The sequence below is a fragment of the Leptidea sinapis genome, chromosome 27 (genome assembly GCF_905404315.1).
Source record: "Leptidea sinapis chromosome 27, ilLepSina1.1, whole genome shotgun sequence".
NCBI lineage: Eukaryota > Metazoa > Arthropoda > Insecta > Lepidoptera > Pieridae > Leptidea > Leptidea sinapis.
Window position 1 is genome coordinate 4,309,002 of NC_066291.1, and position 27,277 is coordinate 4,336,278.

Here is a 27,277-nt window from a genome sequence, read left to right on the forward strand (position 1 = left end):
TCCTTACATCATAATATAAATGTTTGCACCTACCGGGATGCGAACCCGGGGCCTCTAGCTCATTAGCCAGGGTCACTAACCACTGAGCTATAGGGATAGTTGAAAGCCCAACATTCTGTGGTTGTAAATGGTAAAATGTATAACTTTCACATTCATTAGTGTCATTTCTTTGACCTAATTGAATAATTTGATTTGATTTTAACTCCCACATAAAAATACGTAGAATAATATATAATATTCCCAGGGTGGATCAACTAGTACCTACGTAAGAATGTTAATAACATACAAGATCAAATCTTAATAGACTGGTCAAGCCATTATGTAAATATAAATACTTAAAACAAGTTTCATGGTTAGCTCGCCAGTCGTAAACACAACGCGTATAAGTGAGTCGCATTTCCGGTAACAATGTCTGAGTTAAGTGATAGGGATCGGGCAGTTTTGAGGAGTATATTCGACCCGACGGCGACGATCGCTGATGTGGTCGATGATGGAGATAAATTCTGTGATGATGATGATGGTAAGAGGTACTTAATAAGAATAGAATACCCATGGAGGTTCCTTTGCTCCGGCTAGATTATGGGTACCACGACGCGCCGTAGCTAGTGAAATTACTGGGCAAATGACACTTAAAATCTTATGTCTCAAGGTGACGAGCGCAATTGTGGTGCCGCTTAGAATTGTTAGGGTTTTCGAGAATCCTGAGCGGTAATTCATTGTAATGGGCAGGGCGTAGCTATTACCATCACCTGAAGGTCCTGCTCGTCTCTCACTTATTGTAATATGTATAGAAAAAAAAATAGTTCTTTATGGGGAATAAACCTACAGGTAGTACACATAAAACATAAGTTTACAGTTAAAAAAAAAATAGATAAAATAATGATAAAAAGAGCAGGCACACTATCATATTGAATAGATAACCTGACAGCCCAATAATGTGTGTTTTGATTTGTGCGTTAGCTAGTGGTCTTTCATTTAAAAATCTAATGCCAAGCGTGGTGCCGATCTGTCAATCAAAATCTGTTACAGTAACAATTAGATTCGCTTACCTTTTCTGACTTTCTGTATTATGTACTTAAATAGTATAAGCTTTGGGTATACTACCATGTTTATTTCCCATTTATTTAATAGCAAATAAATAAATATGAACATGACCTGACAATGTGACCGATTTCTAGTGGACTTTTATTTCAACATACTACAATCTAATGCCATACGAGGCGAACTGTTTACGACCTGGCAATCAAAATCGGATACAGCAACAATAGATTCGCTTAACTTTTCTATTTGCTGTATCTCCGTTACAGATATTCGTCTATCTTGCACGCTTTATTCGTCTAAACCCTAGTACCAGTGCATGCTAAAATACATATAGTTATACAGAGTTCCTAAAGCAGTTCCCAGGATTTTCTCGATTTTTCTTTCATTGGCAGTGGACAACCAATTTTCTCTGCCTTCAAGCATTTTTTTTATCCAGTAATATTTACGTAATAAGAATTTCCTATACTGTATTCCTTTTACCCCGGTTACAGGATCTGGTCTGACAATAACTAATTGAATAAGAATTAGGATTATAATTTAGGAGTGTGCTCAATTGTAAAGTGATGCATTACTTGTGTTCAACTTATAATACTTATATTAATTATGTATTTTTTATTTCATAAAATCTAGATTATTATATCCAAACATCGGCCAACAGTGATTTGTAATGATATATACTAAACAAGAAAACGACGCTAATAACAGTAACTGCTAAACTAACTCATAAACGATCACAGAGCAACGGGATCATAATATGTTCCAAGTGTCGTTCCCTTTTAAAAATATGGCGAGGGAAGCGATGGCTGGTCTATGTGTAACGTCGTTGTGCTCGTCAACGTGATAGGGTTCTTATGACAGGAAGCCGGCCATATAGCAGATCTATCTACTTCCTATCCTTAATATAAGCATGAATAAATAATTTATGAATAATATTAAGAACGTAAATAAATTTACGTTTCTTTATAGTTAGGTATCTAATTATTGCAGTTCTGGTGAGGCCTTTTCCTTTAAGTATTGTAAAATAAGAACAAATTACCCTATGGATTGATGGAAAATTAGTACGTACTGCGTCTACTGGAACATAGAACTATCGATTAAAAATAAAAAACACTGAAATATTTTTGTAGCAGAGAACTCACCCAGCTTTGAAGAGTCCAAGGCGTTATGCGTGCAAGGCGTAAAGCTGGCTGAAGAAGGGAAACTAGAAGATGCGCTAGAACTGATGAGTACAGCTGTGCTGGCAGCTCCGGAGAGAGCCGGGGCGTACAACGACAGGGCGCAGTTATTGAGGCTCATGGCGAGAGATGACGGTTTGTTCTAATTATACATCTGCATGCGTACAAACACAGATGGTTTCTTTTTAGTGAGTTACAGTACATTTAAAATAGTTTCAAATGTTATACTCGTGGCTTACACACATGGTAATCCCTTCCAAGTGAAAGAGTTAAGCGTGCATAACCTTCTAAAAGAAATTTACGCAAGCGCCATGTAACCTACATACACTAACGCCTTTTTCCCGTCGGGGTAGGCAGAGAAAACTGAATGCGACTTACTTCTTTCCTCACAGACCTCAAGCGCTTCCTCTACATTCATTATTCTTTTCATACACGCTGGCCAGTAGCGGGTGCTTCGAACCTTTACTTATTTCAAAACGTTCCTATTTTTATCGGTTTGGTCGGTTTAATTCGTCATTCTTTCGTCACTCATTCGTTAGACGTTTTATGTGTTCAAACCATTTCCGCATTTCTTGTCATGACATCTCCTCTCAGACCACAGCGCGCTCGTATAACTTTCGGAATTCTATCAATCAGTATAGTAACCCTACACATACTACGCAGTAATCGCATCTCAACTGCGTTAATTCTGCTTTCAAGCTTTTTCTGCCATACATTAACGTAGGGAGAAGCACTCCTGTAAGTAGCGCCACTTTTGGCACAGTCCGGCCGTTAATATAAAATTGTTTAAAAATTTGTGAAAAAGTCAATCAATTTACTGAAAATATTTAATACATTTTCTTTTAAAGTTTTATTACTAGTATAACAAACTTAATTTTAACTCCAAATATGTACCTTGACTGCTTTTATATAAATATAAGTATTAATTATTAATAATGATGTTATTGATGTTTTTGATGCACCAACACTTGACAAAGCTATTATACCGCTTCGATTCGTACGTTCTCGGTTGTCACTGTATTCGCTTGTTAGCCTTTGGAGTAAAGTATAACTTGAACGAAGGCCTCCTACCTTCCTTTCCTTCGCGTTAAGTAAACCTTTCTTTCGATTTCATACCTTAATTTTCTTTTCCCGTTGTAACCGAATGTTCTAGATATAGGAAAGCATCTATTTGACCATGTCTTTCAATTTCAATACGAGATCATTTGTGCTTCATAGATATACCTTAAAAACTGCAGGGAAATAGAGGATTTTTTTTATGGAAAAGGAGGACAAACGAGCGTACGGGTCACCTGGTGTTTAGTGATCACCGCCGCCCACATTCTCTTGCAACACCAGAGGAATCACAGGAGCGTTGCCGGCCTTGAAGGAAGGTGTACGCGCTTTTTTTGAAGGTACCCATGTCGTATCGGCCCGGAAACACCGCACAAGGAAGTTCATTCCACAGCTTTGTAGTACGTGGTAGAAAGCTCCTTGAAAACCGCACTGTGGAGGACCGCCACACATCCAGATGGTGGGGATAATATCCTAGCTTGTGGCGTGTCGTGCGAAGATGGAATTCGGCGGCAGGCATCAGGTGAAACAGCTCTTCGGAACACTCCCCATGATAAATGCGTTAGAGGACATACAATGAAGTGATGTCTCTACGCAACGCCAAGTGATTCAGCCGTTCACAGAGCACCGGGTCCCCGACAATTCGAGCTGCTCTGCGTTGCACGCGGTCAAATGGATCTAGCTGATACTGGGGTGCGCCAGACCAGAGATGATAGCAATACTCCATATGTGGCCGGACCTGCGCTTTGTACAACACTAGAATGTGGGCCGGCTTGAAGCATTGCCGTAGTCTATTTATGAAGCCCAGTTTAGGATTATGGTCGGATGAATTTAAACAATGGTTACAGATGCAATGGCGGACATAGACAGAGCAGTGGAGCTGAGCACGGGCACTCGGAGTCGTAGTCGAGCGCTGGCACTGTGTCAGCAGGGAGTGTTGCTGAGGAAAAGAGGGGCGGACGAAGACGCCAGGCGAGCGTTCTCCGAGGCTGCTGCACTTGGAAGCAGCTACGCTAGGAAACAGGTGTGACAGCATGCTGTAAAAAAGCTGGCAGATACGTGTGTGTGGGCAATTCCAGACAACTTTAAAATTGTTTGTAAATGGCATTAGCCACGACACATCTCCCCGTTAATATCATCTGATTCTACAAATGATTTGAGTTTTCTTTAGTGTTGGCACGAGAGATTTTGGCGCGACAACACGTCCTGAGGATGCCTCGTGCAGAGGCGAAACACGTGTCGAATTGTTTAAAGACAAATATTGGCGGGATTAACACTAAAGAAAACTCAAATCATTTGTATAATTATGGATTTCCGCAAAGTAACGCCTACTTCAATTATTTTTTTTGTCATCTGATTCGTTTATAAATTAAATTCAGCTATAGCTTGCACAAAAACCACACAAGAAATAATACAGAGATTATAATGCGCCGTGCGCGCGCTTCCGAACGGTTGGATATCTGTGCGCGCTTGCTAACGGTTGAATACTTGTACGTACTTGTGTGTAGATTAAGCGAAGGAAAAATGTTAGGGACATAGATGACATTATCTGTCTGATCCGCGATTCCGATTCTGAGGATATCCCAGTATTTGTGGCCCGTGACCTTGAAAAGTTACCTCCGGTTTTGTTCGACCATGTTGACGTGACGAGGCTTTTGAAAGACATTGTTAAGCTACGGCAAGATCTCGACATGATGAAAGATTATTATGCTACAGTTCAGCAAATGAATCAGTTGAGAAGTGAGGTGCAGCATCTGTCTTCAGGGTGGTGCAATGTAAACAGCAGGAGGGGTGCATATGTTGCAAGCTTTGAATGCGATAGTGGTCCCTCGGGGTTGCCGATAGACTGCAATGAAGGCTTAATAAGTGAATATGAACACAATATATTGGAGAATAATGAGGGTAGTAGTAAAAAAGTCGAACTACGAGACTCGACAACGATGACGCAAATCGCGGGTCAGCTGATCGAGTCGCTCGCGTCTCGTCCCCCTCAGCCCGAGGCCTGTCCATCGCGGGTGCACAGTGCAGGGCCGCGGCACCACTCGTCCCCGCTACAAATTAATCCGGCCGCTAGTACTGAGCTGCTAGTAACACAACTCGACACGGCCGTCGGACCTACGCTCGACATAAATGTATCCGGCCCTATTGCGTGTAAGCAGAATTCGTTGGCGGAGATTGTTCGAGAAGGGAAGTAGAAGACACAAGCCCCGAGTGACCAATGGGTTCGTGTCCAAAGTAGAAGATCGCGAAACGGTTTCGTTGGAAAGCGAGGAAAAGCGATTCCTGAGCCTGGAAGTAATTTTATTGCAGCGGAAACTAATGTTCCTATGTACATTTATAATGTGGCGAAGGGCGTGTCTGTGTGTGATATCAGTACATATATTGTGAAAAAGACTAACATTGATGTTAAGGTTGAAAAAATGGATATGAAGCTAGCTAAGGACTACGAATCATACAAAATATTCGTACCTAAGCATTCATTAAAAATGTTCCTGAGTGATGACTTCTGGCCAAAAGGGGTAGCCTATCGTCGATTTATAAACATCATCAGGCGTGATAATGAAAATGTCCGTGGGACTAGCGAGAATATTACTAGCTCTAAATTATGAATAACATAAACTTGATAAGTTTTAACTGCAAAAACGTGATGAGATCAGTGGAATGTGTACGGCAGCTTTGTCGCTCGGCTGATGTGGTGGCGTTACAGGAGACGTGGCTAATGCCGCACGACCTCGGATATCTGGTCACGATTGATGACGACTTCGCCTGCACGGGTACCTCTGCAGTGGATACAGCGACGGGGATCTTACGCGGGAGGCCTTACGGCGGAGTTGCCCTACTCTGGAGGAAAGTTACATTTCCGTCGGTAACTGTAGTGAATTGCAATAGTGTGCGTCTCGCCGCGATAAAAATCGAGCTAAGTGATCGTTCTATTTTGATATTTTCTGTATATATGCCTACCGAGTCCAATGAAAACTTAGTGGAGTTCACAGAGTGTCTCAGCGAAATGACAGCTATAATTGACATTCACAATGTTGAGTCAGTGTTTATGTTAGGGGACTACAATGCGCACCCTAGTGAGTCATTTGCTACTGAGCTCTTAAATTTTTGTAAGGAACAATCGTGGTCTTGTGTAGATTTGGAATTGATGCCGCCGGACAATCATACATTTGTCAGTGATGCGCATGGCTGTCTGCGATGGCTCGACCACTGTGTTGTTACTTGTGCTGCGCAGCACTCCGTGTCCGCGGCCTCTGTGTTATTTAATACTTATTGGTCTGATCATTACCCTGTATCTATACAATGTAATTTTAATTTAGTTAAGCCTAAGCTTTGTACACCTAATGTTAGTGTAAATAGAATAGTCTGGGGTCAACGTGACTCGACTCAAATAGAGAAATTTTAAAATGTATGTCACTCTAGACTTTGTGAAATTGATTTTCCTTCAGAATTAAGAAACTGCTCAGATTATATGTGTTGTAACAAAAATCATAAAATCCTATTAGATAGCATGTATGACGATATTATGTGTATACTGTCGGAGGCCGCTATTTGTAGTTATAATGTTACCCAAAAGCGTAGAGGTAGATACATTACCGGGTGGAATAGGCATGTCCGCGGCGCTCATGGAAGGGCTCGGCTTTGTTTTCAAGCCTGGTTGTATGGGGGTAGGCCTGGGGCCGGCCGTCTTTATAATGATATGTGTGAAACAAGGCGCGCTTTTAAGTCAAAATTAAAGTGGTGTCAGAATAATCAGCAACAAATAAAAATGGATATTATAGCCGACTTACACTCACACAAGTAGTTCGGTCAGTTCTGGAAAAACACAAATAAAATGAATCATAAGCCGGGCCTCCCCATTAGCGTGGCGGGAGTACACGAGCCTAGGGACATTGCCACTATGTTCTCCCACCAGTTCAGGGTGCACTCTCCTCTGGGACCAGCGCGGCAGGAGCCTGATGCAGAGGATGGTAGTGAGCGTAGTGTTAATTTTACGGCAGAGGAAGTGTGTGCGGTGATCAGAGGCATGGTGAGAGGTAAATCCCCGGGTCACGACAGCCTTAGCATCGAGCACCTGCAGCACGCGGGTGTACACTTACCCAGAGTGCTTTCTATGTTGTTTACCCTGTGTTTAGGTCACTCCCATCTGCCTGATAATCTGATGCGCACTATAGTTGTACCAATAATCAAAAATAAAACTAGTGATGCATCAGATGTGAACAACTATAGACCGATCTCTCTGGCCACAGTGGTCGCTAAAGTGCTGGACAGTCTGCTCGGTAAACATCTGGATAAATACGTCTCGCTAAACGACGCGCAGTTCGGTTTCAGGCCCGGGCTTTCCACCGAGAGTGCTATCCTGGCCCTCAAGCAGACTGTACGGTATTACACTAGTAGAAAGACCCCAGTATACGCATGGTACTGTAGCTGTACCTACTATATCTTCCATATATCTTCCACATATTCCTCACAGTCAAGCAGTTGTTTTATTTAATCGCCAAACGCTCAGTCACTAAAGTGGTGACCCCGAACAAGAACACCGACGGAAGGAACCCGAACAAGAACATCGACGGAAGGAACCCCAACAAGAACACCGACGGAAGGAACCCGAACAAGAACACCGACGGAAGGAACCCCAACAAGAACACCGACGGCAGGAACCGAACACCGAACCTCTGCCCGGCTACACATCGAAAAACAGCTTCACCAGCTCGCCGAAACGACGAATTCCTGTTCGACGAATCTCTGCTCGAGGAATATCAACCCGACGAAGAAATGGAAGACACAAACCAGGCTCAGCCACTCCCAGCGCCAACCGCGACAGAAATCTCCAGCATTTCACTGTCGATGCGCATACCACCATTTTGGCGGTAAAATCCGCGATTGTGGTATCACAGCTTTGAAGCCGCTACCGATGATCTCAAGAGAAGCCCAGCTGACACAGATGGTGCTCGTCCAATTAGAAAAGGCTGACATCGAACAAATCTCCGACATCCTATTTAACATACCGAGAGACAAACAATATTCAGCAATCAAGGAACGTCTCATATCGATAAATGAAGAATCCGACAGCCGCAAGTTCTAGAAGCTGCTCGCCGAGATGGAGCTTGGAGACCAGAAGCCTTCACAGCTACTGCGACGCATGCGTAACCTTGCAAGGACAAGGTTACCGACTCCACCCTCCGCATGATGTGGAGTAAGCTGCTGCCAGCCCACGTCCTCGCTCGCCGTCAGCGAGTCATTCAGCGCGAAGTCCACGCTGGAGGAACTAGCGTTGCTTGCTGACACGATGATGGAGCAAATCCAGGAGCTCCAGGGTCTCCAGCTAGCCACCAGCATCAGGTCCAGAATCATCGACATCAAATCAGGTAGAGCACACACAATTCCTTATTAACGAGATACGAAAACTATCACTTGAAGTCGCCGAACTCAAGTCAAGCCCATCTCAACACTATCATCGCCACCGATTTCACTCGTCATCTCGCAATAGAACTTTGTTACAACACCGTTCCCGCACACTCAATAGCTCACCAACACTTAACTGTCATTACCATCGCCGATTTGGTAGTGAAGCACGACGTTGTACTACGCCCTGCAGCTTCAAGAAAGAGCCATCGGGAAACTAGACGGACTACGGACGCTAGCTGCGGCGGAACCCGGCGTCCTTCACACTTCATACCGCCTTTTTGTCACAGACAAGAAAACAAAGATGTCATTCTTAGTAGATACCGGTGCTAATATATCCGTCCTACCAAGAAAAAAAGGCCTGAAAGCAACGCCTCTACCATTTAAATTGTACGCTGCAAACAACACAACAATTTCAACATATGGTGAGAAAACATTAGAACTCGATCTCAACTTCCGTCGACCATACAAGTGGAAGTTTATTGTAGCTGACGTCATGAAACCAATATTAGGTGCCGATTTTCTCAACCACCATCAACTTATCGCAGACTTAAAAAATCGAGGATTAATTGATGCCGTCACAAATTTAAAAATCAACGCGCCAATAATGTCAACGACCTCACCCACAATACGAAGTATCGATATACAGGCCCCGTACCACGAGATTAACATCGATGCAATTATCGCCAAAAATTAACGTGGAACATTATATAGAAACACAAGGACCTCCATTACATTGCCGTGCTTGTCCCATTCCACCTCATCGTTATGAAATAGTGAAGAAAGAATTCGAAAACATGATGCAACAAGGACTCTGCAGACCGAGTAAAAGTCCATGGTCTTCACCACTCCATATAGTACCTAAAAATAATGGAGATATACGGGTATGTGGTAATTATAGACGATTGAACAGCATAACCAAACCCGATCGTTATCCAGTGCCGAGAGTCAAGGACTTTACCCATCATCTGTCTGGCAAAACAATTCTCCACAATCGACCTCAACCGCGCTTACCAACAATTGAAGACCAGGGAACAGGACATAGAGATGACAGCTATCTTCACACCAATTGGTTTATTTGAATTTCCTCGCATGTGTCCTGGTCTGAAGAATGCGGGACAAACATTTCAGCGATTTATTCACGAAGTGCTCCGTGGATTAGACTACGTTTTCCCATTCATCGAGCATCGCGATCACCTAAGAACAGTTCTTAGAAGATTGGAAGAAAACGGTATCACTATCAACCCCGCGAAGTGTAACTTAGGCAAAACAGAAGTCAAATTTCTTGGATACATCGTATCAAAAAACGGTATACAGCCACCAGAAGAGAAGATTAAAGCCATTACCGAATATTCAAAACCGAAAACTATAGAAGGTTTAAGACGATTTCTAGGCATGTTAAATTTCTATCGTGACCACATACCGAATGCTGCATCAATACAAGCTCCGCTAAACGCTTACCTACACCACGTCAAGAAACGTGATAAAACGATAATTGAATGGACCGACGAAGCATCACAATCATTCGAAGAGTGCAAGAATAGTATATCCAAAGCTACCTTACTCGCTCACCCATCACATGATGCCCCTATCGCAATATTCTGCGATGCGTCTGACAATGCAGTAGGCGCCGTCCTACAACCACTCGGTTACTTCTCAAAGAAATTCTCAGAGGCGGAGAAGAAACCGTATGACAGAGAACTCTCAGCCGTCTATAAGTCAGTGAAACATTTCCGTAAGTTTGAAGGACGTGAATTAATTATATTCACAGACCACAAACCCCTCACATTCGCTATGAATAAAACACATACTGCAAACGAAACGCCACGCCGAACGCGCCAATTATTATTCATCAGTGAATTCACAACCGATATTCGACACATCAGTGGAAAAAACAATATTATTGCCGACGCATTAAGTCGAATAGAAACAATAACAGCGTCACCTACGATCGACTACAGCGAGATAGCAAATGCACAAGAGAGAGACAGCATCATAACACAACTCATTCAACAACCAAACTTAACCTTCAAGAAAATAAATGTACCTAACACGAACCTAGAATTATATTGCGAAACATCAACAAGTCATATACGTCTTTACATACCTACAGAATTCCGCAAACAAATTTTTAATAGTGTACATAATATTACTCACCCAGGAATACGAACATCACGTAAATTAATATCTCAAAAATTATTTTGGCCATCAATGAATATCGACATCGGGAAGTGGAGTAAAACTTGTATAAATTGTCAGAAAAGTAAAATACAACGCCACACAGTCAGCAAAATTCAATGTTTTGACGCAAGCGATCGTTTTCAGCATATACACATAGATATTGTTGGACCTCTACCTACCTCTGCTCAAGGACATCGTTATCTGATAACAATGATCGACAGACATACTGGTTGGCCTGAGGCAATCCCTAGCGATAATATTACAGCCGAGACAATTGCAGATATCATATACAATCACTGGATCTCAAGATTTGGATGCCCAGCGACACTAACAAGCGATCAAGGTCGACAATTCGAAAGCTCTCTGTTTACCAACCTCATGAAAACTATGAGAGTTAAACGGATACGAAGTACTAGCTATAACCCAAAGAGTAACGGAAAGGTAGAACGCTTTCATCGTTGCTTGAAGACTGCCCTTCGTTCAAGGTTAACGAACACCTGTGCATGGGTCATTGAACTACCAACCGTATTATTAGGCCTGCGCGCAGTTCTACGATCGGACACAGGCGTTATCGCCGCCGAACTAACATACGGCTATAACCTTCGTCTACCAAGTGATTTCTTCGACATTAACACACATACATCATCTACCTCATTGGATCGTACCTACGTTCATAAATTACGTACCCATATCGCAGCTAATAAACCACACTCACCTACTTCACATCGTAATAACAAACACATATTTGTTCATCAAGACTTACATTCATGCAGACATGTGTTTATTAGAATAGATTCAGTAAAACCACCATTACAAACACCATATGAAGGACCGTACCGTGTTATCAAACGAAGCGGTAAAGTTTATACCATTCAGTTACCAGGTCGACAAACAAACATATCGATCGAGCGTTTAAAACCTGCATATTTATTAAATGAAACTGAAGAAAACAATACATTATATTCATTACCTTTACCTGTACAAGTTGAAGGGGACACCTGTAGCTGTACCTACAACCAATAATATCTTTCATATATCTTCCACATATTCCTCACAGTCAAGCAGTTGTTTTATTTAATCGCCAAACGCTCAGTCACTAAACTACCTTGATTTATCGAAAGCTTTCGATCTTGTATCGTACGACATTCTGTGGGATAAATTAAGGGATGAAACGTCTATACCTAGGGAAATCGTGCTATTATTTATGCATTGGTATAATATGCAAAAGAACTATGTAAGATGGGCAGGCTCTGCCTCGGAGGAGTACGGACTGGAATGCGGGGTGAGGCAGGGGGGGCTGACCTCTCCCAAGCTCTTCAGCCTGTATGTCAACCTACTGATCGATGAGCTCAGCAGCTCCGGCCGTCGGGTGTCATATTGATGGAGTGTGCGTGAACAATATCAGCTACGCAGACGATATGGTGCTGCTGAGCCCATCGATTGGTGCTTTACGAAGGCTTCTGAGAATTTGTGAGTGCTATGCGGTGGCACACGGGCTCAAATACAACGCGAAAAAGAGTGAAATAATGATTTTCTGGCCGGATAAAAAGCGATACACATTCGTACCAACATTCAGCTTATGTGGTACAGCTCTAAATAAAGTTAAGCAAGTGAAGTATTTGGGTCACTGGGTTACCGAGGACCTCAATGACAATATAGATATTGAAAGAGAGCGCAGAGCGCTGTCTGTCCGATGCAACATGTTGGCCCGCAGGTTTTCACGATGCACGGAGACTGTTAAAGTTGCGCTTTTTAAATCGTACTGTCAGCCATTTTACACCTGCAGCCTATGGGTTAACTACACACTGCGGACATACAGCGATCTGCGTGTTCAATATAATAACGCGTTTAACGGGTGCTGATGGGACTGCCGCGCCACTGCAGCGCCTCCGCTATGTTCGCGGCAGCTCACACAGATGGCTTTGCGGCCATCATGCGCAAGCGGTGCGCTGGTACCAGCGGTACCATGCGCCGCATGCGCGACAGTCCCGACACCATACTGCATGCGCTGTCGGACCGGTGGGTCTCCCCGATGCTGGATCGTTGGATACGGCTGCATGCAGTCGTATAGTAATTTACCGTCATCATCGGGAGGTCCTCCCGGACCAGCCTGTTATTTTATTTTATTTATTTTCTAAATATGTGATTTAATAAGTAATTACTAACACTATTTTGTAAGTTTGCAAATTGTACTAACAAATATGGATGTAATCTCATGAGTGAATCCGAAATAAATGATTATTATTATTATTATTATTATTATTATTATTATTATTATTATTATTATTATTATTATTATTATTATTATTATTATTATTATTATTATTATTATTATTATTATTATTATTATTATTGTTGTTGTTGTTGTTGTTGTTGTTGTTGTTGTTGTTGTTGTTGTTGTTGTTGTTATTATTATTATTATTATTATTACAATATTTCTAAAGCTCTACTATAGCACTCATTACACATATAGTACTAATACTAAGACAGGACTAAGACAGGAAAAATGTAGTAATATTAGTTACCTTTGTAAATCCTACTTCACTTCTAAGTTCTTAATTAAATACATTACCTTGAATTATTTACGGTTTGACGATATCCACATGTTCATTTGTTTTCTGAAACATTTTATTATAGGTAATATATTTTCCATTAGTATCAGCATTAAGAGTTAATTGGCTTATTGACGTTATAACCGTTTTTCAATCTTAGTTATTTCAACTTCAGTATATTTTCAGGCATAGCAATTTTTGATATCATTTTAGGAACTTATATACCTACTATGATAGATAACTTTATATTTCTGGAACAATAGAAAGGGATTTATTAAAAAAAGAACTCCCGCGCCTCCTTCTCTCGTCCGAGTTACGGATCGCGGTTCGATTCTTGCAGGGAAAATTTATCTTAGGAATAACGTATGTTGGTTCTCCATGACTTGGTGTTTGCTATGATGTTTGTAGCAAAGCGTCCTACGGACCTCTGAGTGATGGGCCAAGCAGCAACAGCTTGGTTTGTGCAACTTTTCTACCATTTTATTAAGGCGGTATGTCATGCGACATCGATCATTAGTGAATTTTCCAGAGTCTGTGACGTTATCGCTAACTAAATATAAAATTTGACCGCCTGATTATTAATGCATTCTAAAATGCATACTGCATGCATAACTCGCATCGCAGCCTTCTATATATAAATAACGTTTAAAATTGATAATTTGTCGTCGACCTTTATTTGACCTTCATCAATAATTAAGACATATTTCAACTTGGTGTCTAGCCTGTAAAGCATTCTTTCCATTTCCAGGTGGTAGAAATGAACCCGTATGCAGCACTGTGCAATCAAATGTTAAGTCAAGTTATGAAGGGAGAAAACATCAAGTTATAAAGTTACTTACACTTCCACGGACACTTCAAATATATTAGATTTAAGTATGTTCAAAGTTTGGGTTGGGATTAAGAAATAGATATAGGCTATACGGTAAATATCCCGTTATTTTAATTATATTATCTTTTTTCAAAACAAAACGATACTTATAACTTTATGTAATGTTCTTTTGACTCATAATAGATATTTTTGCTGTGAGTTTACCCAAAATAGCTGGTAATACACAACAAGTTTATTGTGGTTTATTTTTTATATTATTTATTGGAGAAAATAAATATTATATTTTTTGGAACTCTGTGTATTGTGTGTTGTCATTTCAATGAAATTAAGTGGTTCAGTAAAGTTGTTGTATGTATATTATAAATAAAGTAGACTATAAAAGCCATTTTTAAAATAACTGATCAAATTAAGACAATTTACTGAACGATAAAAACTTCAATTTTATCGAGTAGATCTACAATGCGATTCTAAGTCTCAAGTGTAGTGTTAAACTTTTTGGTTATACTTATTTATTATATTACTACATCATTAATTAAGGCAGCTATTATGCTCATTGAACACATCTTTGACGCCTGGGAAGAGACACACATTGCGCATGATTTATCCTAAGCATTTGACTGCGTCCACCATAAATCTTTACTCGTAAGACTTAACAATTAAGGCCTAGGTGTCAAAATACACCCTTAAATCTGTTTAAAGCATATTGAAGTGGAAGAGTTAAGGCAAGTATTCGACGTAAGCAGCAGATGGTCTTCGGGTAAACTTGTAGGAATAGGTGTTCCGCAGGGTTCTGTTCTTAGTCTTAAACAATATATTGACGACTTACTTTTCGTGGTAGACGATAGCCATTAGATTGTATTGTTTACTGATGATACTTCTCTTATTTATAAAGCAAAGCGTCGTGTAGATATTGAGGTAGGTATTCTGTTAGAAAAAGAGCTGCAGTGGAGTCCACATATTGCCCTACCTACTAGCAGATAGACACACTTCTGCTAATGTTCCATGAGTTCAGTTAGGTATTTTCAAAGCACAAGACACGGAATTTTGCTGTCTTGGTGCTGATAATATTGCTTTTTGCGCTGCAAAAGAGAGCTGTTCGTGCAATATATCAGCTAAGTTAAGGATAGCCACTCAAAGGAAATATTAAAGAAGTATATAATATGTGTGTGAATTACCAGTATACTGATGAAGATTTTATAAAGGTACGTTTAATTGTCCCCTTTTTTCTTTAGTGTTTATTATAGGAATGTTATAACACCAGAAATAAGGAATCGTTTATAAGTAATTCTAGTAGGGGTCACAACATACAAAATAATTTGAAGGTTCAATGATTTTTATAACAGTTTCCCAGCCGCTGTTCCGGCGTTATCTATACAAATTTGTAAAATAAAATTGTCGAGTGGCAACATTAGTTATAAGCAATGACTTTGACGTTTTAAATTTACTGTTCCCCTCACCCCCTTTCCTCTATAAATGTCAACTTCAATTTGAATTTTAATTCTTGCTGAGATTTTTCACGAAGAGACACCATCTTGTCGTTTTAATATACGCAACACTGCATCCAAAGTTAACGCATTTCTAAAATCATCAAAAGTTAATAACCATAGTTCGTCCAAAGCAAATAAAATCAGTATTCCTCACCGCTACTGAACAAAATTATCTGGATAGTAATAATAAATAATAAAATTATATGGATCTAATGGAAATCTAATTACCTACTCAATAACAGAATATCTGAGCGATTGGGCAGCATGAGCCTATATTATATAAAGAATATGCAATAGAAGGTATAAGTTCAGAAGGCTCACTCCGCAAAATCAATTATAGAAATAGAGACTCTTGCGGCCAAAGAATAAGGTGTAATTCAGATCGCACAGCGCTATTAACCTCCATTTTTATTCATCTAGAAGTTGCCTTCTTGCCTCTTCTTTACCTCTAGAGTCGTGACTCTAACCCCTTCTGATGACACAAGGGTTCTCTTCTGCACCTAAAAGTGTACCTACCTAGAACCTATAAGGTCATCTTATAAAAAATTGCTCAGTTTTTCTATAATATAAATAGACACCTATGTAATCGTAATTTTTAAATAAATGCGGTCCACATATTTACCTCTTTTGTTGTCAAACGTACTGGTGTTGGAGATAGTAATGAATGCGTTCAAAGACCACGACATAGTCAACATAGTTCATTTTTCATTCAAAAAGTAGTAACTATTCAAATAATTGTAATGACATATCTACCTATTGTATAGAATGTATTTTATTAAAGAATACTCGGGGACTTTATTGCGCCGTTTTTCGCTCTCAGCTACCCATTTGTTTCCGAAGCGTCCACCACTTTAATTGATGTCGAAAAATATTCAAAGATTCTTTTCCTAATGGGTGCCATGAGAAGACAGTTTTTATATCTAACATGTTATCTAGATCGAAGATATTTCTTTATTAGGCTATTAGGCAAGTTGACCATCTACAGCTAATAAAAAATTGTGCTAAAATGAAGCAATGAAAAAAATGCTAATAAATATTTTGGTGGTGTTTTTTATAAGCATTAAAATCAACACTCCAAGACATTTAACGGACTTTGGATCAGTAAATCAAACAAAACAATATAATGGATTAGAAATTTAATTATGGAATACATTCACAGTGACGTCTCAGAATGGTTCTACACTCTCAAATACAGCCGAGTTATCACTGCACAAACCGTTAATAGAAATTACAATTGCACAAAGTGTCTACAAGAAATATAATACCATTGTCATTATAATTAATAAAATTATTACTCTATTCGTGTGCCGAATTTTATTTTTCTATCTACCCTCATTTGTCGCATGAATCTGTCTTCATTTATTAAATCAATTATCGTTATTATTTCTATATTGTGTTTCTTTTTCATTTGTTCTTTTCCTTGTATAGGTAAAAAATAAATGGTCTTTTCGAAGGTTATGACTCCCAAATTGTTTTAATTAAGATATTAATAGTGAATATGAAGAACGAATAAATGTTTTATAAAATAAAATTCTGCACACAAATATTGCTTTCACCTCCGCTAGGTGACTCAAAGTGATTCACAGATTTTTTCATGAGCTACTAAACAAGGCAATATCTTCACATAGTTTCACTTCACATACAATTGCTTATTAAAATAACGATGCATATGAAAAGCCTAGTGATTAATAACCAGAAAAAGAAAGATGTTATACAAAATATTTTGCAAGTTTTGGTCATAGAAAATCGGCTGCCTTAAAAAATGCGACCAAATCTTCACGTCCAAACTTGGCCATCACCCTAGATGTCTGCCTGACCTCAAAGCAAACAAAATATTTGAGTGCGAAACAATTACGGACATAAGATTCAAATCACAGAATAATAAATCGCATAGAAGGAGCAAATTGCGAGTTGTGTTGCAACTTTGTATTGTTCGGAGATGCGCATTTCATTTAAATTGTTGATTTCTACAGGACTGCGGGTTCGTTTATAATGAATACTGTCGTGTATATACATAATATTCTTTAGAAGTTTCTAAGTTCGACTACAATCCACCAACAGATATAGCTAATGACATTTATGAATTACGTTAAACCCTGCCCGCTTCTCAATGATTCAACCATATACACGATGTGCCAAGTATAAGATAGTTGTTACTAGGTTTTTAACGTAGGTTTGTCATTACCACCTACTTAATACATTATTAGTCATATCTATTATAAAGATAATTAAAGAAGCGAAAGCTTCCAAAAATTCAATCTAGGTTTATTGTACGGATATATAAAGTTACTACAACAAATAATAAAAAAAATGCACGCTTTTTGCTAACTTTTATTTGGTGCGATGTATTAAGGGTCGTATGCAACGATTCAATGCAGTCGAAGTAGTAGAGTAGAGGTATGTCAATAATTTATATATCATTTGACAGCTGTCAGTGTCAAGTGACATTCATTTTTAATGAATAGCCGCTGTAAGACGCGTGTTGTGAAAAAGTAGGTACTTCAATTGGACATAGTTCCTGAAAAACGTTCCAAGCCACAAACATCACATTTTAAGGAATTCGTGTTTAAAGTTTATTGAATATTAGTGTATTCCATACATGTGGGATGGGCTACTAAGTCATGATGTCATTTAAACAGTGACAGTAGGGTTGCCATTTTTTGGCAGTCCGTGAATATGAATCACGTGACCAGTTTTGTGTTCTTAACTCAATTTCGAAATTAGTGTGATTTGGAGCGTTTTTTTGGAATTACGTCCAATTATAGAGACTAAATGTCAAATAATGTCGCTGGTTACCATAAATAGCATGTGATAATACGACTGTACTTTTACAATTTTATATCATAAAATTCATTTGCTATACAATCTAGCATTCATTCAAAAGCTACAGATTCAATGCTACGTATCATAAAAATGTTATTTTTAGATACACATTAATATATTGAATCTACAATAAAAAAAAATTATGAAGAGAATTTCAAAACCACAGAGATATATGATAGTGGACAACCTGTCCAGTGCTTCCTTTTTAAATTTATGCTAATAAGAAATATGAGTTATGAACATAACATTAAGGATTGGTCTCCGCCGCGCTCCAACTACATACCGCACTGCCTAAGAACAATAGCTTTTTTACTACGGCAACTTTATATTGTGGCAACTTTATCTTGACATTAAATGGCAACTTTCAAATTTTGCAACTTATATTATATGCTTTGTGTTATTTTAGTTTGAAATAAATAAAATACAAAATACTTACTGATGATATGTGCTCCCAGTGTCTTTATTATTTCTTGTAGTATTATTTTTACACAGTTTAACTACGAAACCCGGTATTTTAGTTTCAATTATTACCAAAGTTTAATAGAACAGACGTCAACGTCACACATTGTTGAAGACTGGTGTGAGTACGCCCACTTGGGCGTAGTATTAGTTGCCGCATTTTGCGACTACGCCTGCGGTATCTAGTTGGAGCGCAGCGGAGACCAATCCTTAATCTGTGTAATGTTATGTACCTATTCTTTTTTATTTGTATAATTTTTAAGAGCATCGCTGTGAAACATTAAAAACTTTGATCTTCATGTTTCCATGCAATGATTAAGGTAAAAAAAATATCGCGCTACCCGCATTACGCGATGGTAATATCCAACTTAATACTGACAATTTTGCAGGTCAGAGGTGAAGACAGCTTAGTTACAAGGAGCATTTACAAGTACAATAGTGTTATTATTAATAATTAGTTATAAGAATATTGTCAAGTGTGGTCTGAACAGGTCCTAAGTAAAGAACGCTATACTGCAAAGATAATTCAAATTATAGCATTTACTTTTAAACTATTCCTTCGGCTTAGTCTTAGTTTACCCATCACAATGAATCGCTGTGGAACATTCAAAGATAAACAAATATTTGATGGTGATTCTCAAACGGACGTACGTGAATATATAAAGTGTAGTTTCTATTTTGGACATCATGGACCATGAGAGATTGAAACTCGCGACCCTATATTTGATTTATGAAAATACGGGGCGAGACGAGCAAGGTGTTCAGCAGATGGTAATTGATACGCACTGCCCATTACAATGCAGTGCCGGTCAGAATTCTTGAAAAGCCCAAAAAATCTGATTGGCACTACAATTGCGCTCGTCACCTTGAGACATAAGATGCTAAGTCTCATTTGCCCAGTAATTTTACTAGCAACAGCGCCCTTCAGGCCGAAACACAGTAATGTTTAAACATTGCTGCTTCACGGCAGAAATAGTCTAGCCGGCATCCTGTGCAAAGGAGCCTGGTGAACAGCCACTTTATCCATGTATCAAAATTTTGATGTTTGTACTCTCGAGTTGTGGTTCGGATACATTTTATAGTTGATAGTATATTTGACCCCAGAAGTGAATTCTTTATTGCCATGTGTATTATAATCATTCGGCCTTACAAAAAAACTTGGTATAAATTAAACCAGAGAATAAACCAAGAATATGTAAAAAAAATTACAAATATACATTTTGCTTATGATTGGTTTATTCGGACGTATAACGTTTTCCGCGTTTATTTGCAAGGGTGCTTGACATTCGGCAAACTTCAGAATAATGATTGTATTGACAGTGTTGTCAGTGATATAATCAACATTTTTGCATTATTGGTTTATCCTCAGGTATAACTTTATACCAAGTTTATTTGTATGGATGATTGAGTTTTGCAAGCACATAAACATTGATCGAAAAAATACAGAACATTAGTAGTAAGTTCAATCCGATGATCTCACCCAGTTCACGAGTCGTATGTTACAGCAAAATTTCAATGTTAAAGAGCCCGTCGAGTACTTAGCAAGTAAAACTATAATTTGAATTCACTATGCATTTAATTCTAACAAAAAGTGCATTTACAAAATTTAATGTGAGAATCATTTAAAATACTCATTTTAAGAATTGCCAGTGTACATATTATACAAAGATGGGTATATATAGTAGTCTGGAGATTTCTGTCTGATTATATAATTAATGGTATTATTGATAATATATTAAGTAAAAGTGATCACAAGTCGGGGTAACTATCTGGCAAGTCTTAAGATTATATAAAATTGTAATAATATTAAAAAGGACAGATAATAATACTAATTTTTGGGGAAAAAGTTAATACTTTTGGCACAAGTGACGTGAATATTGGAAAAACGTCTTAAAATGTATAATAATTAATACAAAGAGACAAAATGTAATCCTAAAATCCTGTATCACCTACGGGCTTAGTCTAAACAAGGTGACAATTAGGCCTATATATCTAAAATATATCGAGGATAACTTCAAAATCTCACCACTACATATAGAAACAGAGTTCAAAATGCATTAACAGAGTTCTACAAAGTCAATAGATAAAAATTGTAACATGATGAGACACATTTATAAATAATAAGGTACAACTCTTTATATTATGGTGCTATTTTAACTAAATAAAATAAATATATAATAATAATATTTACAGTGGTGATTGAACTAATTATTGACTGTGTATAAGGACCTTAAGCTTGTAAGCTGTTTTTCCATTTTATATATATTTTTTTAAATCTTTTCATAATAATTAATCATAATATATAATTGCATATTTAAATGACCACCTTTATATAATTTAGAGAAATTGAGTCCATTTTTAATTATAACACCATGAAAACAGCACAAATATAGACACAGGAGTAGAAATCTTTCAAAGTTCATTACAGACGTTAAGGTCCTGATTGATCAATCGAGTGATCAATTAAGTTATTATCAACTGCGATTTGTGGTTATTATTATATAATAAATAATTTATCACTCACAGTATTAATATGCATAAGGAAATAATATCATATTAATACAACACACGAACCATTGAGTGCGGAACCCAATGCCTCTCTATCTAAATAATATTGCTTTGTCAACACAATCCGAGAATACTTAGCTTACAATATATCTTAGCAGAAGTCGTGCTTATGTACACGTGAGATCTATGTAAATATCTAAAGTTCAAAACTTACTAATTATCTGACCAAGTCAAAGGGAAGAATTAGCATAGCTAGCAACACTATGGTAGTAAATAGTAGATCATTATATTATGTCAAATTTCTCCCACTCGCGGTAGTTTCGCGACGAATAAACCGCCATGCTATACATAGTTATTGGAAGATTTACGAGATACACTTTAGAAAAGTAGAAAGTAGTAGTCCAAAAAATAAGCACGTGTTATAAGCTCATAAGTTTGGTCACAAACATGTTGATGTATAGCATAGCCTCGTCGCCCGCCTATGGATTAACATTTGAACTGCTAGAAAATTATTTTAGGAACATAATATTAATGTCTTATGACTATAATTGGCTATTCACGAAACGACTTCGCATACAGGTTCTATAAAAACACAATCATTTAAACAATAACAGTATTGTGACAAACATTAACTGTTTGACACAACACTGTCATTTGGACCATAAACTTAGTATACTACCGTAATAGACAAACACTCTCCTCATTACGGCGAGACTAAATTTAAAATGTTCTTATGTGTGTTAGTTATAAAGATGTATTAATGAGTTAGTGAAGTATGCAGTATTTTGTTTTTGGTCAATCTCTATGACAAATTTGACAGTTGACTAATGGACACTAAATTGTTTCAAAACGGTTTCATGGTCTTCATCTATTTCTCACACCTAGGTTTTTGTGTAAGGATAGTTTTCTCACTTTCACACAGGGTTTGCCTAAATAATCGGTAGTATACTAAGTTTATGGTTTGGACACTACGTACATACTTTAAAGTCGCAAAGCTGTGTATTTAAAATCCAATTTAAATGTCTCGTCATGAATAGCCAATCCAAAAAGATTGCTCGTTCGCTTTTAAAATTATTAACCAATGTATTTTTCATTTTGCAATAAGAATGTACACCTACATATAAAGCAATATGGCATAACCATTTATTGACGGTTACGAGCGAGAAAGACTTACGTGTTTCACTTATAACTAGATTATTCGAGTGTTATCAATGAAGCTATTAAAGTTTTATCAAATGGAAAATCTTAAAGCAATCGGTTCATAGTGATGGAGGGTAACGTCACCTTTCGTTCTTGAGTTCAATGTTAGTTGGAGACTTCACAACTTACTGTTTTAATTTCAATATATTGCAATATCTCTAGTGAAAGACGCTCGAAGTACAGTTTAGTTCAAAAAAGAAGCGAAATAATCTAAAAGAAGCTTATCAACACGTTTATATCAATCTATAATACTGACAAAATTAATCGTATTAATTAATTTATAAATAATAATATCCTAGTGATGCTTGTTTTGCACACCGTACAGCACACACACACAAAGCGACGATGTGACGTGATCGTCGTGAGGTCCACAGATAATGTAAACCGGGTAGTACGATCAAATAAATCAAATATTTCAGAAAAATTGTTCATAATATGATTACGTACATCTTTTTTCGAAATGGTCGATCTGTTCTACACCTACCTATACAATAGAATTTAACCTTGAACAATGAATTGATTGTTCAACAATTAGCTTACGATAATATAGTAAAGGCTAGAGTGACATAGCGTTAGCACTCAATTACTTTATAATTAAAAAAGAGTAAAATTCTGAACTGCGAAAATGTCTAATTGCGAAGTCTCGATGCCAGCTTGTTTTGCCGACCCTACAGCCGACGGAACTCCTCGGTTCCAAAAGGCCACATCATAAGTATTTAACAGCGAGTCCGACGCCTCCATCACAAATGAATACACAACGCCTTGTGTAATTTGTGCCGACGGATTTGCACGAGACCAAACACGTGGTGATCGAACTATCTCACTTGCTATTAGGCAATTATAAATTATATAAATATAAATAAACCATTCTGGCAGCAAAGGATGATGCAGGCTACTTGATGTTAAGTGATAACCGCTGCTAAGACGCGCAATGCGAGAGGGTTTGGAGATGTGTTGCCGGCTTTTGAAGTTCGAGTATGTTCCTCGCTTAATAGCACCCAATCCACAAAATGGGTACGCAGTGATGCCCAGTGCTTTGATCATTCAAAAGAGTGGCAATGAGTTTCCTGCCACTTCTTCTCAACAAAGCTCACCGTTGTCGACATTCACAATTGTAATAAACCTGACCAATTTATAAATTGTATGTGCACAATACTCATTATTAAAGTTTTGCCGTTGTTAAATTGATAATCTTGTACATACTCGGGATCAACATCTTTACAGGGCTACTAATTCGCTGTCACCGTTCAAATTTTCATCTAGTCATTTGCGGTCCAAGTGGGCTCCACTTGATATAGGTCACCTCCACAAAGAGAGATTCAGGAACTCACATTGAAATGAAAGCGTGAACGGTTGTTAGTTGACCTTAGTATTATTGGTTATAATTCTGTTCCATTTTCTTTAATGCAATGCCGTGATTGTATCCTTGTCTTTATACAAAAGTTTGAAGTTTCTTAAACATAACATCTGCATTCTAATCTATTAATATCTTTATAACGCGCAAATCCGTCAGCATTCAGTAAGCGAGTAGGTAGTGAATATTATATTGAAGAATAGTACACTAATAGAGCTAAATTCATATTTAAATTATTACTTTACATTTCAAATTTAGAATCAAATGCTTTTCCGTTTCTTTAAATTCACATTTACACTAGCGAGATTACATCATAAGTTTAAATGTAAGTATTAATTAATTTATTTATCATTTTATTTTATGTTAGTAAGGCTATTTATAATCAACATACCTTCGCATTAGATAATTTAAAGAACATTAAAATCTAATACCATTTTATCTTACCAACTAAGTCGCAAACAAAACATTTTCAAGTAAAAAGTCATCGATAAAAATTATTACAAGAGAGACATCCAAACATTCATAAAATATACAAAAATAACAGAGTCTATAAAACAATATACTTACTATCAAATTATAACAATAAAACAAATAACTAACAATCAACACTTAAATAACACTTAAACACACACACTGATATGTAACACACAGACATAGATTCTATTACTATTACGTAGAGATTATAACGCCATGAGCTTAATGTGTTATCGAGTGGCCCCAAGATAATGGCACATAGTAATAAAGAACATAAAACACAAAACATAGACTAAACAAATAAATAAGTTAGAGAGCAATGTTCAAAATATTGCTAAATTATTGCCATATAATATTTGGCAGTGACGCCTAATTATAGTAAAAATTAAAAAATAATACTTGGCATAGGTATCGCGGCATAAAAATACCATAGGCGATAGAAGAGCGCAGTAACGATTTGTCGACCAAATTGGCGGTAAGGAGTGCGGTGGGGAGAGATACACTGCGGTTTAATAACGACACGCTATTGGCCGGTTAGTGTAACATTTTATCCCGCACTTGAGTTGTTTTTGTACAGTACAGTCTCATAGTAATTTTATCACGGCGTTTCTGAAATAGCACGGACAAGTAAAAATAAAAAAATGTTTCATAACAACTGCAGAACATAATATTAATAACAATTTAATTCATAAATAATTTCTTGCGTGACTGTACCTAAAGCGCAGTTCTCGTATCCCCACCACTACCGCCCAGTGATCTTTTTACGTACCGCGAACCAAATAATAATACCACAAGTAAATTAAAGTTAAAACTAATGACAGAAATGAGCACCCAACTCCCGAAGTACTTCCGAAACGTGGCGGTTAGAGCTTGAATCTAAATGTAGATGTAGAGGCATGAGATACGATTTACCGTGAGAGCGATAGAGACAGACGATAGTTGGAGTTTCAAGGCCAATACGTCGGTCAACCGTAGAAGAGTATCATGGAAGGGGTAAAGATCTGGAATAGAAACAATTAACATTTTAGTATAGGTACCTATGCTAATCTATATATAATAAAAATGGTTTTTGTTTGAGGCTCTTTCACGCCTAAACCACTGATCGTATCGATATGAAACTAGCACCATTCGATGCGAAATTTATCCTAGATGGTTTATGGCTACTTATTTTTCGAATTCCAATGCTTCTTTCTCTTAAAATTCGCCCAGCGACGCGGGCGGTAACGGTTAGTAATATATAATTAGCAAATAGATCGACGGACAGGTTGCCGGTGATGCAGTAAAGTCCTCGAATGGCGACTACGTACCGGAAGGCGCAGTGTTGGTAGGCATCCCAAAAGATGGACCGACGATATAGTCAAGATGGCCGGAATACGTTGGATGAGGGCAGCGCAGGACCGATCGTCTTGGAGATATTTGGGGGAGGCCTTTGTCCAGCAGTGGACGTCTTCCGGCTGCTGATGATGATATACTAATAATACTAATTGATAATTTTTTTATGACAATAAGGCACGAGACGAGCAGGTCGTTCAGCTGATGGTAATTAATACGCCCTGCCTATTACAATGCAGTGCCACTCAGGATTCTTGAAAAACTCAAAAATTCTGGGCGGCACTACAATTGCGTTCGTCTCCTTGAGACGTCAGGTGTTAAGTCTCGTTTGCCCAGTAATTTCTCTAGCTACTGCGCCCTTCAGACCGAAACACAGTAAAGCTTACATACGGTATCCGGTGCAAAGGAGCATTCCACTGGTAGATAATATCTAATGTCGCGCTGTATATAAAATAAGTACACTCACCAGCTCAGACGTGCTGCACGTACTCGGGGTTCAGGAAGGAGAAGCCCATGAACTCGGTCTGGTCGAGGTTCATCATGAACAGCTTGTCAGTGGGAGTCAGCTCCGTCTTCTCCGTCGTGAACTGCTTGTCGAAGTTCGACACGTCCTTGCGGTGTTTCTGTGTAAAAAATAAGTAACAATTAAACAAAATTGAACAAACTGATTACTAATCCCCTTACTCATAATAGTCTGCTAACTTAAAGCATTGCTAATTCTCACTCTGTCTTCTTCTATTGACCTAAGTCATAATGAGAAAAACACTCCTTAGCGGCTGTTTTAAGTTAGCGGACCATTATGAATAATGGGGTAGATCTATATACAGATTAAAGGGAACTCAACCACATGCCCCACGGACATCCGTGCTGGATAACATAACGAGGTTTCTTTCATTTTAGAAGAATATTATTATATTTACATTTTTTTTCAAAGAAGGCTTACTTAATAGTATTGTTAGTAGATTATATAGAGGATGCATGTTTATTCTCTGGTTTTGCGCAGGAAACAAGGTTATACGATTTAAAAGATGGGTTGGGAGTTTCTTATTACTTCTTCTCCCCATGTCAAAGCCCCTTTACGAACTGAAGTAGCTTTATAACGTTTACCAAGTGTTGTTGCAATATGTTATGTTATTGTCACAGTGAATAGAAGTTATTGCCATTTAGAATAACACTTGGAAGTAGGGTGTATTTTTCTGTATGCATTCGTTCCACAACTTAAATGATAGAGATGATTTGAATCTGTGAATTGTAAATTTAATAGGTCTGAAAATCGGAATTTTTTATTACTTTACTAGCCAACCCGGCAGACTTCGTACTGCCTCAATCGATAAATAAAAGAGCTTAACTGTTGTATAAAATAAAACTTAAAACAAACAAAAGGAATCATTTTTTTGTGTGTT

The 27,277-nt window shown here is 38.0% G+C and overlaps 2 protein-coding genes across 2 annotated transcripts in view; one reads left to right on the plus strand and one right to left on the minus strand.

Annotated features, from left to right (window-relative positions):
- Window positions 1-357: 357 nt before the first annotated feature.
- LOC126972877 (tetratricopeptide repeat protein 36) lies at window positions 358-14,536 on the plus strand. The gene is made up of 4 exons (XM_050819986.1): window positions 358-520; window positions 2,169-2,351; window positions 4,118-4,293; window positions 14,157-14,536. Exons 1-4 carry the CDS (start codon window positions 409-411, stop codon window positions 14,235-14,237), a joined length of 552 nt encoding a protein of 183 aa, XP_050675943.1. The 5' UTR covers window positions 358-408; the 3' UTR covers window positions 14,238-14,536.
- Window positions 14,537-16,845: 2,309 nt separating this feature from the next.
- The window catches only part of LOC126972774 (protein kinase C, brain isozyme), a 189,227-nt gene continuing 178,795 nt past the window's right edge, over window positions 16,846-27,277 (minus strand). Inside the window, exons 12-13 of the mRNA XM_050819814.1 lie at window positions 26,341-26,497; window positions 16,846-25,543 (exon numbers count right to left, since the gene is read on the minus strand). Of these exons, the coding sequence (XP_050675771.1) occupies window positions 26,345-26,497 (153 nt within the window). The 3' untranslated portion in view covers window positions 16,846-25,543; window positions 26,341-26,344. The remainder of the gene's footprint in view (window positions 25,544-26,340; window positions 26,498-27,277) is intronic.

Excerpts from the sequence above, each read along its gene's own strand:
- LOC126972877 (XM_050819986.1), top strand. The coding sequence starts at position 409 with ATGTCTGAGTTAAGTGATAGGGATCGGGCAGTTTTGAGGAGTATATTC. Across the intron at positions 521-2,168 it reads ATTCTGTGATGATGATGATG|CAGAGAACTCACCCAGCTTT; the intron begins GTAAGAGGTACT and ends ATATTTTTGTAG. Across the intron at positions 2,352-4,117 it reads GCTCATGGCGAGAGATGACG|ATGCAATGGCGGACATAGAC; the intron begins GTTTGTTCTAAT and ends CAATGGTTACAG.